At 42.4% G+C, this 15,402-nt stretch overlaps 1 protein-coding gene across 1 annotated transcript in view; it reads right to left on the reverse strand.

The window, feature by feature from the left end:
- Plxdc2 (plexin domain containing 2) overlaps positions 1 to 14,043 on the reverse strand; it is a 394,422-nt gene extending 380,379 nt beyond the window's left edge. Inside the window, exon 1 of the mRNA XM_013014718.1 lies at positions 13,913 to 14,043. Coding sequence (XP_012870172.1) covers positions 13,913 to 14,024 — 112 coding nt within the window. The 5' untranslated portion in view covers positions 14,025 to 14,043. The remainder of the gene's footprint in view (positions 1 to 13,912) is intronic.
- Positions 14,044 to 15,402: the final 1,359 nt, after the last annotated feature.

Raw genomic sequence — 15,402 nt, forward strand, 5'->3', positions numbered from 1 at the left:
TACTGGGACTTAAAAACACCTAATTGAAATTTTCAGTTATTCTAGATATGGAAACACTACCGAGGTGAAAATAACAAGTAATATAGAAAATGCCAAAACCGTGTGCCATTCCTATAAGTTCTCATGTAAGTAAAGCATTAAATAATCGATTCTACATATACAAACCAGTATTCAGAATCTGGAAGTTTCAGAAAGAAAATGTATTAATTAATTGAAGCATAACTAACTTGTTCTTTGCTTTACCAAAATGCAAGAGAGATAAGGACAATAAATGGTCTTAGGCTAGTGACTTCTTGCAATATTTAGACAGGTTAAATATTATTTAAGCAGAATCTAAAATGAATAAGAACTAAGCTAAGTAAAACGAGAGGTCTGTGTTTCTGATTTATGTAGAAGCATGTGGCAAAGCAATTTGAATAGACAAACAATGATAAATGACCCAACAAGTTTAGTTACAAGCTGAAGGATGATGCTAGACCAATGTACATTTGTATTCTACTTGAGCATTTCTACATGTCTTATAAAAACAAATTCATTAATACTGAATGGTGTGGTTATTGCAAAGCATTACAAAGTTGAAATGACCCAGATAATTTATGAAAACACAAACTAACCATCACACAGTATATCCATAAATACGGTGAAATTATCAGAACCTGGTCTAAACTATTTCAGCCTTCATCTTTTGCCTTCTTCCCACTCCTTTGTTCTTGTTCATCACAACTCACAACACCCAACACAGAGAACACACAACACACACACACACACACACACACACACACACAGGACAAAATAATCAGGACACAGTAATGTCTAATGTCCCGATTACTAATAAAAACAATTTTTAATCTATTCTTAAAGAGAGCTTAGTAATAAGAAGAGTTTATGGCTTTAACTTTTATTTTTAATCTCAAACTTGCATTTGGTGTCTTCCCCCCCTCCTTTTCCTCCCTCTTTCTTTCCCTTCTCCCTCCCCCCGCCACCTCCCATTTTCTCCATGCTGTTCTAGAACTTAGATGCCAATAATCTGCCCTTTCAACTTTTGGTCAAAACTCCAGTTTACCTAGTTGGACATATTGGGAGAAAATAAAATAATTCTATTTTGTAAGAGTCTACAGTTTCTTCATGAGAAAAGAATTTCAAAGTTTTATGAAAGAATATTTTCTTTATCCTTTAAATATAAAGGTTTACAATTTTTCACTTCACAACTATTTACTCAACACCCATCTGTACCAGCTACTGTTTTATTCACTATAAAACTCCACCTTCACAAGAGATAATCAAATAATTACAGAATAAGGAAGGGGGAAGTAAGATGGGGAAAAAAATTACAAAGAAGAAAAACAACCTTTCCTCCCAGATGAGTATTTGAATTGCTTTGCTGGTGTTCCTATTGGTAAATGAACAATGGAGTTGGTATTGCATTTCATTCAAGGTGTAACACTGGTTTTAAAAGAAAAGAAATAAATGCCTGTGACTGAACAAATTATCTGAAATACTTATTTTCTCAAATGCAGGTTATCATTTCAACCATTTTATAGTCTAGATTTAAAATTAACAGAACCTGTTAAGCTTTTCTTACAGTCAACTCTACTGATCAAATCCTCTTTCCAACAAAATTTTGTATTTGTGAGAGTTCATGGGTTCAGGTTACATAAAATGTATCACTCTTAATTCTTTTGTTAGATGTCACAATGATTTTTTTCATAGATGATAAAACAAAACCTATTTTGTTAGGTTGTACTATGTGAGAATTATGATCCTGTTCTTAGGAACATTCTTCCATACATTGTTTTCTGTATTTGGAGGCAAGTTCATTCCCAGACTGCCTATCAACTACCTGCTTCCCATGCCCAGAAAGAAACTCAACTTTCCATTTTATTTTTATTTTATTGTGTGTGTGTGTGTGTGTGTGTGTGTGTGTGTGTGTGTGTATCTGTCTATCTGTCTGTCAGTCTGTTGGTCGTGAGGCCTGAACTCTGGGCCTGGGTGCTGTCCCTCAGCTCTTCAGCTCAAGGCTAGTGCTCTACCACTTGAGCCACAGAGCCTCTTCCAGCTTTTTCTGCTTATATGGTGCTGAGGAATCAAACCTAGGGCCTCATTCATGCAAGGCAAGCACTCTACCACTGAGCCACCTTCCCAGCCCCAAGTTTCCATTTTAGAAAACTCTTCTCAGACTATATGCCCTTCTAGCTTGTCTGCCATTTCTTTTTTGTTTTTAACGGTGTCTTGAATTCAGAGCCTTGTGCTCTCAGCTTTCTCACTCATAGCTGGTGTTGTAACATGTGAGCTATGCCTCCAAGCCCTGCTTTTTGCTGGTTAATTAGAGATAGTATCTCACAGACTTTTCTGTCCAGGCTGGCTTTGAACCTCAACCTTCCAGGTCTCAGTCTCTTGAGAACTTAGAATCACAGGTATGTCCCTATGATTCTGGGCTTTCAAGATTCAGCTTCATCAAATTGCAATGCATTCATAAACGGCTTTGTTGAATGGCAACTCCTTTGTACAACTACTTAAAAGATAATTTTAAAGATCTTTAAAAAAATAAAAACATCTGGATTTGTTTCTATTTTGGCAGGTCTTATCTTCCATTCCTGGATGAAATCTCAGGATCGCTGTTAATGCTCTCTCACACATCTATGGCTTACCTTTTCAGATAAATTTACTAAGTTGCAGGTAGCACATAGGATTTCTTTCTTCCCTAAGAAGTTCACTTGTCATCCAAGGGAGTTGTGCAACCCCCACAGTGGTGTCTGTATCTCTAGAAGCAAGTTCATTAACAAGGTCAAAGTATCCTTTTCTTGCTCCAGAGTGGATGACACAGCAGAATTTCGTTTTAGGTCCTCAACTCAGGCCAAGAAAATGAGACTGTTTCTGAGAGCCTCTTCTCATTTTACACATGAATTTGGTTTTTTTTTAAATATAATACTCATAATTCCTTGAGTGTTCTTTAAATGCCTGTTTTATTGGAATAATGTTCTTCAAATCCAAGTTCTGCCCTGGGCTGTTCCTGGGGGGAGGAGTGAGGATAGGGAATAAGAGAAGCAGGACTCAGGCATGCAAGTCAGAGCCTGTGTGTGGCTCCCAAGGTCTCTGCTTCAGGGCGTTCCTTGTGAATGGGCCCCACACAGCTCTGACTGCACTATAGACTTCTTAAACCCCCAACACACCATTGCACATGATTGTGACTAATCCAAGATGACAGGTCCTAGACCTGGCAATATGAAATGTGGAGATATCAGTAATTAATAGATCATCATTATTAATGGCAGCGTCCTCAGTACCTCAGTATTCACCACTCTGGGGGAAGTGCTGGGTTATAGGCTTCCTCAAAGTGCCATTTCCAACTTCTACAGATTTTTTTTTTTACAAGAACCTGACATAATTTTCAGCACTGGAAAGTTGCACATAGTTATTATTTTATAAAAAGGTAGAGCACTTCCAACACATCTTTTTAGCAACTAGGTGACAACTGAATGCTGTGGACCAAGAGACTTTCCCATCATGCATATCTCTGACAGACACTTGTCCCTCCCACAGGTCCTGTTCCTGCTATTCTGATTTGTCCCTTACATGAACTCAAGGTCATGTGATTCCTTTGCTTTGGGGTCTATGCAGAGACAGAACATCATGGAGGAAGCATGAGGCAGAGGAAGCTCCTTATTGTATGGTGACCAGAAAGCAAAAAAGAGAGAGAGAAGGAGCTAGGGTCCCCAAATACCCTTCAAGGTCACAACTCTGATTAATTAGTTTCTCAACCCCTAAAAGATTTTATCACTTTCAAATGATGCCACCAGTGTCTGACCAAGCCTTCCATACATAAGTTTTTAGGGGATAATTATGATTCAAACCACCACAGTATGCAATGCCCAAGGAAGGACTAATTGACTTGAGGTGCAAGACAAATAGGTATAATGCATAGCCATCTTTGGCACATATGCTGATATTCCTGAGAAAGTATGGCACTATAGCAAGAGAAGCAGGAGACAACCTAGATAGCAGGAGGAAGTTTCTACTTAAAGGAAGGTTGCTAATATTATGAGAGGAGAAGAGTTATAGTGCAAAAACAATCCAATGTTCAGACCTTACAATCAGTGTAGAAGATGGGATGATGTGTAGAATACTCCAAGGTGAACAAAGACAAGGTTGAGAGAAGTATGCTCTCAAAATAACAAAAGCAAATAATTGAGGATTTGAAATCTTCTGACCAAAGCTCACAACCTTCCTCAAAGAGGATCCCAATAAAGCTCAGTACTGATATCTTTTAGACTTTGTTGAAAGAAAATAAATGTTTGAAAACTTTCCCATTAATCGGTATCTTAAGGGTCTAAGATATCTAGAAGGCTGATTATACCAATTTCATATTATAATTTTTATGTAATTCACTGTTTATCCACAAACCTTTAAAAATTATCAAATTCTCCATATAGAAGCGAAGAACTGATTTTAATGTTTTATCAGATAATTCAAGTTACTGCATTAGTAATCATTATAGAAGATTAAAATCTTATCCTATTGTGGTTTTTAAATGTTATTCAAATTTACAAAGCTTAGATATTTAACATTACTTTTTATAAAACTGATGATTATTTCTTCTGCTCTTTATGGCTTCTAAATGTAACTGGATACTTCCTGGAACTGGATACTTCATCCTTTATAAACAGATTCTTAACCCGGGCACAGGTAGCTCATGCCTATAATCCTAGCTACTCAGGAAGCTGAGATCTGAGGATCACAGTTCCTGCCCAGGCAGGAAAGGCCATGAGACTCTTATCTCCAATAAACCACTCAGAAAAGTGGAAGTGGTGCTGTGGCTCAAGTAGTAGAGCATGAGACAGTTTCCCTTACTTTGTATCAGTCACTCAACCTCTAGCTTGTTTATACATTTCTTTTTTGTCTGACTATTTATTTAGGGGAAAGAGCTAGGGTTTGAACTCAGACCCTTGCACTTTTTACCTCCAGGCCTGTTTTGTGTTGATTATGCTGGAGATTGTGTCTAGCAAATTTCTCTGCCATGGCTGACCTTGAAACATGATCTTTAAGATCTCAGGCCTCCTGAGTAGCTTGGGATTATAGGTATGGTATGGGCTGTCAACATCCAGATTGTCATTTAAGAATGTATAGTTTGGGAAAAGTATTCAAAAGGATACATAGAAAGCATGAACAAAAATCTGACCTAGTGAGAAATCTGGACACAGTCTCAGATTCTATCATTCAACAAAATTTCAGTCAGACATTTTTTTTTTGGGGGGGGGGATCTGGGCGTGGGGCCTGAACTCTGGGCCTGGGCACTGTCCCTCAGCTCTTTAGCTCGGCTAGCGCGCTACCACTTGAGCCACAGCACCATTTCCAGCTTTTTTTTCCTGCTTATGTGGTGCTGAGGAATCGAACCCAGGGCCTCATGCATGCAAGACAAGTGCTCTACCACTGAGCCACCTTCCCAGCCCCTCAACAAAATTTCAAAGATGGCTTCCTGTACCTAGAAGCAGTGACAAAGTGTGGGCCATTCTCAGATGGTCACGAACCTCTCACAGTACAAACAGCCTTTTGCAATCAATGTACACAATCTGTGCTATGAGCTAAAATGTTAAAAATGCACTATACAACTTGTGGATGGGGACAGGAGAAAAAAACTAAGAGAGAATGATGGAAGAGTGATACTGTTCAAAAAGAAAGGTATTCTTTACCTGACCTAAGTAACTGTAACCCCTCTGTACATCAAAAGAAACTAAAATAAATAAATAAAAAATATAAAGATATAAAGATCCTTTAAAAAAATCTTTTGGAATGAAGATTGAGTGTTAGAAGGACAAATTTGGAAGCAAGGGTTTTAAAAGTAGACCAGGTTCTATTGAAGTAAACCAGGGGAAAATGGAATGGTGGCTGAGTTTTAAGGGAAGTAAAGACAGAGACAAGCCATCAAAAGTCACATACCAGTGCTTATCTCGCTAAGAACTCAGCTCCTTATTGGCTGCGTCTCCTCAGCAAATGTTTTTGGTTGTGTTTTTTTTTCCCCCTCAAAAAACAATTTGGCAAAATTGAGGTTGCTCAAATCTTGATTTCCTGTATAGGGTTGTTTTGCAATGTCCAGACAATGAGATTATCATCTGCAGAATGACTTTGAATCATGCTTGTTTTCAAAAATATCTGAAATGAGCAACAGATGTTAAAAAGATAATGAAGGCTAAACAACAAAGAATTAAAACCGGCTGCCCAGCTTGTCCAAATTACTTCTGATTAAAAAACGCTCAGATCACTGTGCACGCATCTTAGAGAAACAGCCAGTCATAAACCGTGCTGATATGAAGAAGTTCAAACTCTCTATTGCATCTAAATAAAATGATAAATTCTATTAGCTTCAGAATGGTAGCGATTTTTCAAGTCTACTCTTTTTCAATGTACATCTCCCCTTGAGTTGAAATTAATTTGTTAATGGGTAAGCATGAAGGAGAAATCTATTTTTTTTTTTTTTTTTGCCGGTCATGGGGCCTGAACTCTGGGCCTGGGTGCTGTCCCTCAGCTCTTCAGCTCAAGGCTAGCGCTCTACCACTGGAGCAACAGCGCCACTTCCGGCTTTTTCTGTTTATGTGGTGCTGAGGAATCGAACCCAGGGCCTCATGCTTGCAAGGCATGCACTCTACCACTGAGCCACCTTCCCAGCCCCTGAAGGAGAAATCTAAAGTTAGGGGATTTTACTATTTTCAGCAGAGCTGTTTGTTAAAATAAAGCAAACTTTCAGTTGGAAGTTTAGAAACCAGACATAAGTTCTTCAAGGAACACATAAATATCATCATGCCCATGTGTTCTTTTCTAGGCGTTCACAAACCCTCCCTCCCTTGGGGTGGTTCCTGAGAAATTAGAAATGAACATTCCTTCTCTAAGTTGAGCTGTTAATTTTAATTAACCTATGATCCCCTATGCAGTTCCTAACAACCACAATTATGGTGTCTGGTGCATTGGACAGTGCAATTAGGAAATAACACTAACGCTCGATCTGGGGATGTCATTTCAACACCAAAAGGTCACTGCTAAATAGTCACTATTAATAACTTTTATGAAGTGCTGTGGTACTTGCTCTGGCTACTATCTATTTAGGAAAAGAAGTTACATCATTTCTCAGTTATTTAGAGATTGAACTTTTGACAATAGATTGCATCCATTCCCCTCCGCCCCCCCCCAAAAAAAAAGATTTCAGCCAAAAGCTCACAGGAAGTTTTAGCAAAACCTGAAACACATATTGTAAAATGGATATGAAAAAGCAAAGAATCTACAAGGAGACAGGAAGCATATGAAACCCAAGAACAAGGAGGATGGGTTTGTCTCATCAGATACAAAGAGTTTTTGTAAAGCTACAGTAATTAAGACCACGTGATATCAGTACAGGGGTAATTTTGGTTTTCCCTTTTCTATCTTTGAAGTATATTTCTTAACAGGGTTAACCCCAGGGATTCTTTTTTATAGCAGAACATTTACAAGCCTAAAAGATCCATGAATGCTAGTTCTACATGTAAGCTAAGAAACTGCCCAAACAGGAAGAGATGTATACAAAGACACCCCGACCACCCTGCTCATAACAACATTAATTATCCATCCAAGGAAGATTGCACAAATCAACTGAGTGGGAGAATTAGGATCAGCAAAAGTAAACAGAATCATCCAAATCAAAACAAATCGGAGAAAAGTACACAATGGCCCCGTTTTGACAAAAATCAAGGGCCACTCTTCTTCTGTTACAAGAAGCAGAAACGAGGAAAGCTTATTTTAGTTTATTGGGTGAAAGAAGCTACCAGTGCTTAAATCTCCTTGAATCACCATTAGCAGAAAGGATTCAAATCAGTTTCAAGTCTGATTCTGTGTTCAGATAGGCAGTCTTTAACAGTCTATGCTAATTGTATACAAGACTTTTCATTCTGCTTACATACACCAATCTGTATCCACAGTCCGTATCATAGCACCTTTTTAATTAAGGAAAGGAAGACAAAAATACACAAAAGAACAAACATGAAATGTGTTCACTGCATGCTTCTAAACACAAAGTGGGATATTTAGGCATGCATCTATTCTCTGTGATCCTCCTGTGGTATTTTACACAGGTAGTGCATAACATCATCAATAGTATAAGGATCATCTTAATAATCACATCCTTTCTAAGACTCATTCTCTGTTAACTACTGAGTTGAGAAGAATCTTGGGGGGGGGGGAAGCACGAGAACCTCAGAAAAGAAAGGCCTCTCCAAATGGAGTGCTCTACAGAAAATCAAACCATAGGAAGAATGTACAGAAAACACAACCTAAGGACTGTAATTCACCAGATTAAGAGAAAGCCAAAAAACAACTTATTCATATATATCCGTAAGTATGACAGTGATTAGATTTTATTTACCTTTTCTTTCCTCATTTCTGAAATAAATACAAGGTAAAATCTTCATTGTTAAAAGCTAGCATCTTAGTCCATTTGGTGTTGATGTAATAGAATACCTGAGTCTAGCTGATTTATAAAGGAAAGAAGTTTATACATCTTGTAGTTCTGGAGACTGAGAATCTAAGTGCATGTTGATGACCTCTTGCTGGCTTTTGGTGCAGATCTTATACTGTGTTATAACAAAAAGGAAAAAGAGAAGACCAAGAGGAAGAAAAAATAAACTATGAGCGGCGGCCTGGCTTTCTAACATCATGCTCTTAAAATAATTAGCTCAGCCCTTGGTCCTTAGAGGAACTGGGTCCTCTTACTGACTTGATCACTCTTTTTCTTTTCTTTTCTTTTTTTTGGGGGGGAGGGTGGGGGTGGGGGTCAGTCATGGGATTTGAATTTAGCGCCTGGGGACTGTCACTATGCTCTTTTGCTCAACTCTAGTACTCTACCACTTTTAGCCATAGCTCCACTTTCAGTTTTCTGGTGATTAAATCAAGATAAAAGTCTCACAGATGTTCCTTTCCAGGCTGATTCTGAATCACGATCCTCAGATCTCAGGATTACAGGCATGAGCCACCAGAGCCTGGGTGACCGGATCATTCTTTAAGACTCTACCATTTCTCAATTATTGTTACAGTAGGGACCAAATTTCAATATGAGGAACAAATCGCATGTAAACCACAGCACATAGGAACAGTAAGACAAAAAGCATAGGTAAACTAGTGCAAAAATGTAGGCCAGGGCTAGGAAGGTGGCTCAGTGGTAGAGCACTTGCCTTGCATGCTCGAGGCCCTGGGTTCGATTCCTCAGCACCACATAAGAAAAAAAAAAGCCGAAAGTGGCACTGTGGCTCGTGGTAGAGTGCTAGCCTTGAGCTGAAGAGCTGAGGGACAGTGCCGAGGCAAAGAGTTCAGGCCCCACAACCGGACCAAAAAAAAAAAAAGTAGGCCAGAAGATATGTCAACTTGTAGAAGGCTTTCAAAAATCCAACTCTTAAAAGGTAACAAGCTATAAGTTTGATCTCTAGACACACACACACACACACACACACACACACACAAATGAAGTCATATGTCTAGAAGGTATTAACAAAACAAATCAGTTCAAAGAAGAAACATTATTACAGCAAATCTGAATCTCCACATTACTTCTTCTAGCTCTTCTGAGAGCAATGCGTGGCACACATCCTCTTCCACAGCCTTACAACAGTGACCGAAACAAATTCCGAAAGACTAAGCTGTAAAAGCTTAAGTTATTAAAATGTAAGCTGATAGCATGTTTCAGGATAGTTCAGTTCTAAAGGAACTTTACAAAGAAACAAAATTATTCAGTAGGTTACACATCTGTTGAAAATAAATAGCATTCCCCTCATTGTGTATATAATCCAGCTATCATATATATATAATCTATATAGGTTATAGATTATATAGATTATAGATTATATATACGACAGATATTGATGATGAAGATGGATATATATATGTATGTTTGCCTGTCCATCTATCCATTTGCATCATCATCATCTATCCATAGTGTATTTTAAGATATTAAAGATTTTAAGATATTTAGATAATTTAGTTAAAGAGTGAATATGTAGTAAAAAAAAACCAAGCAATATAGGAGAACGGTGGAGAGTGGGGTTTTTTTGGTGTTTTTGTTGTTGTTGTTGTTGTTGTTGCTTTATTTTTAAGTTTTGCCTATTGATAGAAGGCTTAAAGTGAGTATATAGCCAGAGATTTAGGACAGTTTGGTAAATATCTTGATTCAGTGCTCTGCTTTTGAACTATTAGTCTATGAAACTAGTTTTTTACATTCACTTCCATCTTACTGATTGAAAAAACTTCTAGAGTGAGAATTATTAAGAAGTCTCCCAAGACAGCATTCAAGTCAATAACCTAGCTTGAACTACACTTCTATGGCATTCCCTTCGATTTGACAACAAGTTTTTGCCGGTCTTGCAGCTGATTCAGATATAAATGATCGCAGACCCTGATTTCAAGAATTCAAGATCCACTCTAAAAGACAAAGAGAGAAATGCAGATATGCAGAAACTCTAGTCAAGCAATTCCTTTAAGTGCCTTTAAGAAGGCACCATGATGACAGGACCACTTCTAGGGAAGTATCACTTGAAATAAAGTCCTTTCAAAAGGGCAAAATGTAGATGGATGGATGGATGGATGGGCAGAGATGGACTTGGAGAAGGAAGGTCAGGGGTGGAAAGAAGAGGAACACGCTCAGAGTAGCCAGGAGAGTTCTGAAGTGGCTCATACTCAGGAAACCCTTAGCGAGAGATCTCCAGAACACAGAGGAGAAGTTGTGGAGAGCATGTAGCCATAGTTTTGACATCCTGGAAACAGAAACTTTCCTATGGTGGGGAAATGGCTGAAAAGCTTAGGTCTCATGACGTTAGATAAAACACTTGTTGATCATCTCATTCCTTTTCTCAAATACGTTTGTGCAATAAGAGACATCATTTAGAAAGAAAAACAAACTTAGGCAAAATTATGTTAACACACATTTCCTGCACCTCAGTATGGAACTATTTTTTTTGTTCAGGGAACAAACCTGTTTGAAGAATGCTACTGTCTCCATTACTAAGTCATATTCAAACCCATTCTCCCTGAAGAGGAATAGGCCCTGATAATATTTACTCCAGAGATCCAAACTAAATAAACGGGAAAGAGTGTCCTGACTATAATCATTCTAAACCTGCATGATTGAACATTCTTAGCTCTGGTATAGATATTCTAGATCTTTTTTAAGTCTCAAACCAAACTGAAGAACTCAGGCTCAAACTTGCAACTATTCTCTAAAGGAAAAATATCTCACATTTCCTATTTAAATATTATTGTATAGAATCACAGTCATTGATAGATAAAAATAATCAATCTGTCATTTGTGCAGTAACTTGACCCAAATCTTTTTCTTTGCAGAAAACATTCAGGAATTCAACTTCTATTACAATATATTTGTCCAACCTCTATGAAGAGAAATTTTACACCAATGATAATGTCATAACAAACTCTAAAAGTTAATAATGCTTCCATCTGAATAGTCTAACTCCAACAAAAGCAGAAAACAATGAAAATGTCCAACAAGAGTAATAACAGCTAAAATCAACATAAATGTTATAAATGATATGCTAAGCATAAACTGCTGTCTCTAGAACACATAGTATAGAGTAGAAGAAATTATCAGTCTCTCTGCCCTCTGGTGGCAATAAAAGCAGTTGCAGAAATTACTAAAGTAATGCCTAACAAAACGTTCTTGTTATGAAATCAGATGTGTTTTCTTTGCCAAACGTCTGTAGCAAAAATCTTGGTAGCTACATGCCAAATTTCAAGGGTACTGCACGTTTTACTTCATACTGAACTTTTTAAAAAGGCATTTTACAATGGAAACCATAACTGTGCTTGTTTTACCCTGTTATACCCTGTTATTCAGTAGGCTAACTACTTAGGCTAACTACTTAATCGCTTCCCACAGTCAGATGTCCATCCAGGAAGCTACTTTATTTCATAATAAAGTCTATCAAAATGCTAAGATACTTAAAACTACTCAATTTTACTCAATTCTGAGACAATATTTCCACTAGATATATTGAATTCATTCAAAAGCATGATATACTCATGTTGGCAATTTTCTCCAAAGCAAAAACTTTTACTATCTGTCCATTCTTGGAATGAAATGAATTTCATCCTCAATTTGAGAACTTTAAATAGGAAAATTTAGTGTGTATGTCTATGTGCGTGTGCATGTGCCTTGTGGATTCTATTCTAAATAGCATTATTAATGAAAATGTTCAGAAAAAATAAATATTTGCTGAACATTCTTTTATTTTTGTACTGTAAATTCATCATTTACTCCTAGTGCCAAAAAAGTTTTTAAATCAATTAAGTTTAGGTTGCATTTGGCACACACACACACATAACCTATTGTGAAATTGTTCTTTCAGTTATTAATTCAATGAACATGCCTATTACACCTTTTAAGCAAAGGTAATATTTCCCAAAGTAATTTTTTCAATTAGTGAAATGTACCAAACGAAATAAACAAGTGATATTATTTCCATTAATGCAAGAAAACTGCCTTTGACAATGCACATCCAGAAAGTCTGTTTTATTCTCAGCTTTGTAACCGCTGTCATCATCCCTCCCTTCCTCTTCAACATACACACACACACACACACACACACCTCTAATCATAAACAGAGCAATGAGGAAGTAAATGTGCTCGCTTTAAAATTCTACTCCAGAGGCAGACCCAGTGGTCTCGACCTGGTAAAATTTCATTCTCAGATTTCCTTGGAGACTCATCTTTACCTGGAATTCCCCAGGTAAAGCTGTCTTAGACTCCTGGGGGCTGATAATTGGTGATACATGTAGTATTGTCCGAGCACTCATTCAACTGTCCCCTGTCCTTCCAAATCACACACACACACACACACACACACACACACACACACACACACACACACACACACCCTGACTGAATACTCTAACCGAGAAGTTTTCCTGTCATTTTCCTTTTCTCTACAGGTGATGCGCGCTCTGGAAGTCTAAAGAAGTTTACAAATGCCTGTCCCTGTCCGTCTCTGCCTCGGTTTCCCCCTTCACTTTTCCCTGCAGGGCGGACCTGAGAAGCAGGCAGGGAGCCGTGCAGTGGGCGGGGTCCCCGGAGGGCAGTGAGCACCCACCAGGATCAGAGGCTCAACCAGGCCCACCGCACACCTGGGAGAGGAGCGGCCACCAGGGCGGGCGGAAGGCGAACCCGGGGTGGTGGGGGGAGGGGTGGCAGGGACATCCCAGAGGGGGGGTACAACGTCAGGGCAACTCTGAGGATCCTGGGCACATTCGGACCTGTTTGCAGAGCCAATGGGTGGACAACGGGACCGGGAACGGGTGTCCAGAGCGCGCCGCCTGCGCCTTCCCCAGCCCCGGCCCATCGCGGGAGGGCCTCCGCCGCTCCCACCCGCCGCACGTCGCCAAACCCCAGGCAGGCAGAGGGGCTGGTGGGGCTCACCCAGGGCGGGGGGGGGGGACGACGGGCAACTACAAAGAAATGTCTCCCGTTGTGGGGAGAGCCCTGCATTGCCCGGCTCCACACACGCACGCACACGCACACACACGCACATACACACGCACACACTAACCTAGACACGCACCGGCTTAAAGGAAACCCGGGGCAGGCACCGCGCGGAGTGGCCAGCTACCCAGTAGCATCCTCTGGGCATTTCTAGGGGGGAGGGTGACAGTGCCACCCCCTGGCGCCCAGGTGAAGGAAGCTCCCCCAAAACCACCATCAAAGCTTCGGGAAAGCCCACCAGGCTCCCCCCTTGTCAAGTTTATCCAAAGAACAATTGCAGTAACTTTCCCCAGGGCCGGAGGGGTGAGGCGCAGGGCGCCAGGGTCGGGGGGTGAGGGGAGGGGTTGTAGGACATAGGGGTGCCAACGCGAACCACACAAATCCATCTCCGAGCGCCAAGTGCGCGGTACTCACCCCCGATCCGCTCTCCCGACGCCCCTCCGGCCAGCTGCAAGCGGTCGCCGAAGAAGTGACAAAGTAACACAACTCCCGCGGCGGCCAGCTCGGCCCTCAGGAACCGCGCCATGCTGCTGCCGCGACCTCCCTCCCGGGCCCCTCCAAGTCCTTTCCCGGCGTCCTGAGTGAGCTTTCGGGAGCGGGAGGGCGAGGGGGGAATCCCGGGGAGGATGGGGGCGACTTGGCTGAGGTCCGGGGACAGGCGTCGCTCGTTGGGATCTGAAGGCTTTGGTTTAAAAAAAAAAAAAAATACACAGATTTCCCTGGGACTTCACCCGAGGGAGGCGCGCCGAGCTGCCGGGGTAGGCGAGGCAGAGCGCAGCCGAGTGCTCCCCGGACCTCCGCGGCTCTTCTTCTTCTTCTCCGCTCGCCCCCCAGCTCACCCCCCGCCCCCGGCCAAACAACAACCTCGGCGGGGAGGAAAAGGCCCCTGGCAGCCCCGGGATCACAAACTCTGCGTTCCGCACGGGCAGACCTCCCTCTCCACCCCCCGGGTGTCCGCAGACGGTGACTCCCGAGTGCCCGGGATCCGAGCCACTGGTTCCAAAACAGATCTGACTCCACCAGCCGACGGCCGGTGCCTCGTCCGAATCCCAGCAGCCAGAGTCCGCCCGGGGAACTTTCCCCCGTCGTGGGATGGCCCCGGCCCGAGGTTCGGGTTTGGCGAGGGAAAAAAAAAAAAGGGAGGGTGGGAGCTGGCGAAACCCCTCCGACAAGTTTTTCTTCTTTGCTTCGCCCCACGCCGGGCGCGCGTCCGGGGCGTCCTGGCTGCGCACCGGGGCGGGGGCGAGGAGAGCCGAGCCCGAGGAAGATTTGGGGTGGCCGCAGGCTGAGGTCCGAAGGCAGGAAAGAGAACACGATCCAAAGAAACAACACAACAAGAGGGAGGGCTGGTCAGGCTGAAGCGGTGCTTCCTCCCAGGCACCCCCCGTTCCCAGCCGAACCCCAAGTTTGGTGGCGGTGGAGGCGCCGCCGCGGCCGCCCCGCTCCCCCGCGCTCCCCGGAGCTCCACACTTCGGGAGGGAAGGCGCCTCGCGATTCGCCAGCGCCGCCGCGGCACCCTCCCCCTCCCTCCGTCCCCCCCCGCCCTCCCCCTCGCTCGCTCGCTCGCTCCTCCAGGCTTCTCCCACCTTCCTTCCCCCAGAGCCGCCACCAGCACCGACCTGTCCAATGGCTTGCGCGCTCTTCCTCGCGGCTGAGCCGAGAAGTCGCAGACTGAGCCAAGCCGGGGAGCCCAGCCGGGCTGGGGGAAGGAGGGAGGGGGTGCGGGGGGGGAGTGCGAGGGCAAGCCGGGCTCCGTGCGCCCCGGGAACGCCTGGACACCCCGTCCACACACACACACTCACACACACTCACACTCGGCGAGCCACGATCGCCAGGAGGAGGACAACCCCGGGCGGCACCTCCGCGCCTCCAGGACGCCATCTGCGCGCCAGAGCCGCGCTCCC

This window comes from Dipodomys ordii, unplaced genomic scaffold (genome assembly GCF_000151885.1).
Source record: "Dipodomys ordii isolate 6190 unplaced genomic scaffold, Dord_2.0 Scaffold24, whole genome shotgun sequence".
Lineage (NCBI taxonomy): Eukaryota > Metazoa > Chordata > Mammalia > Rodentia > Heteromyidae > Dipodomys > Dipodomys ordii.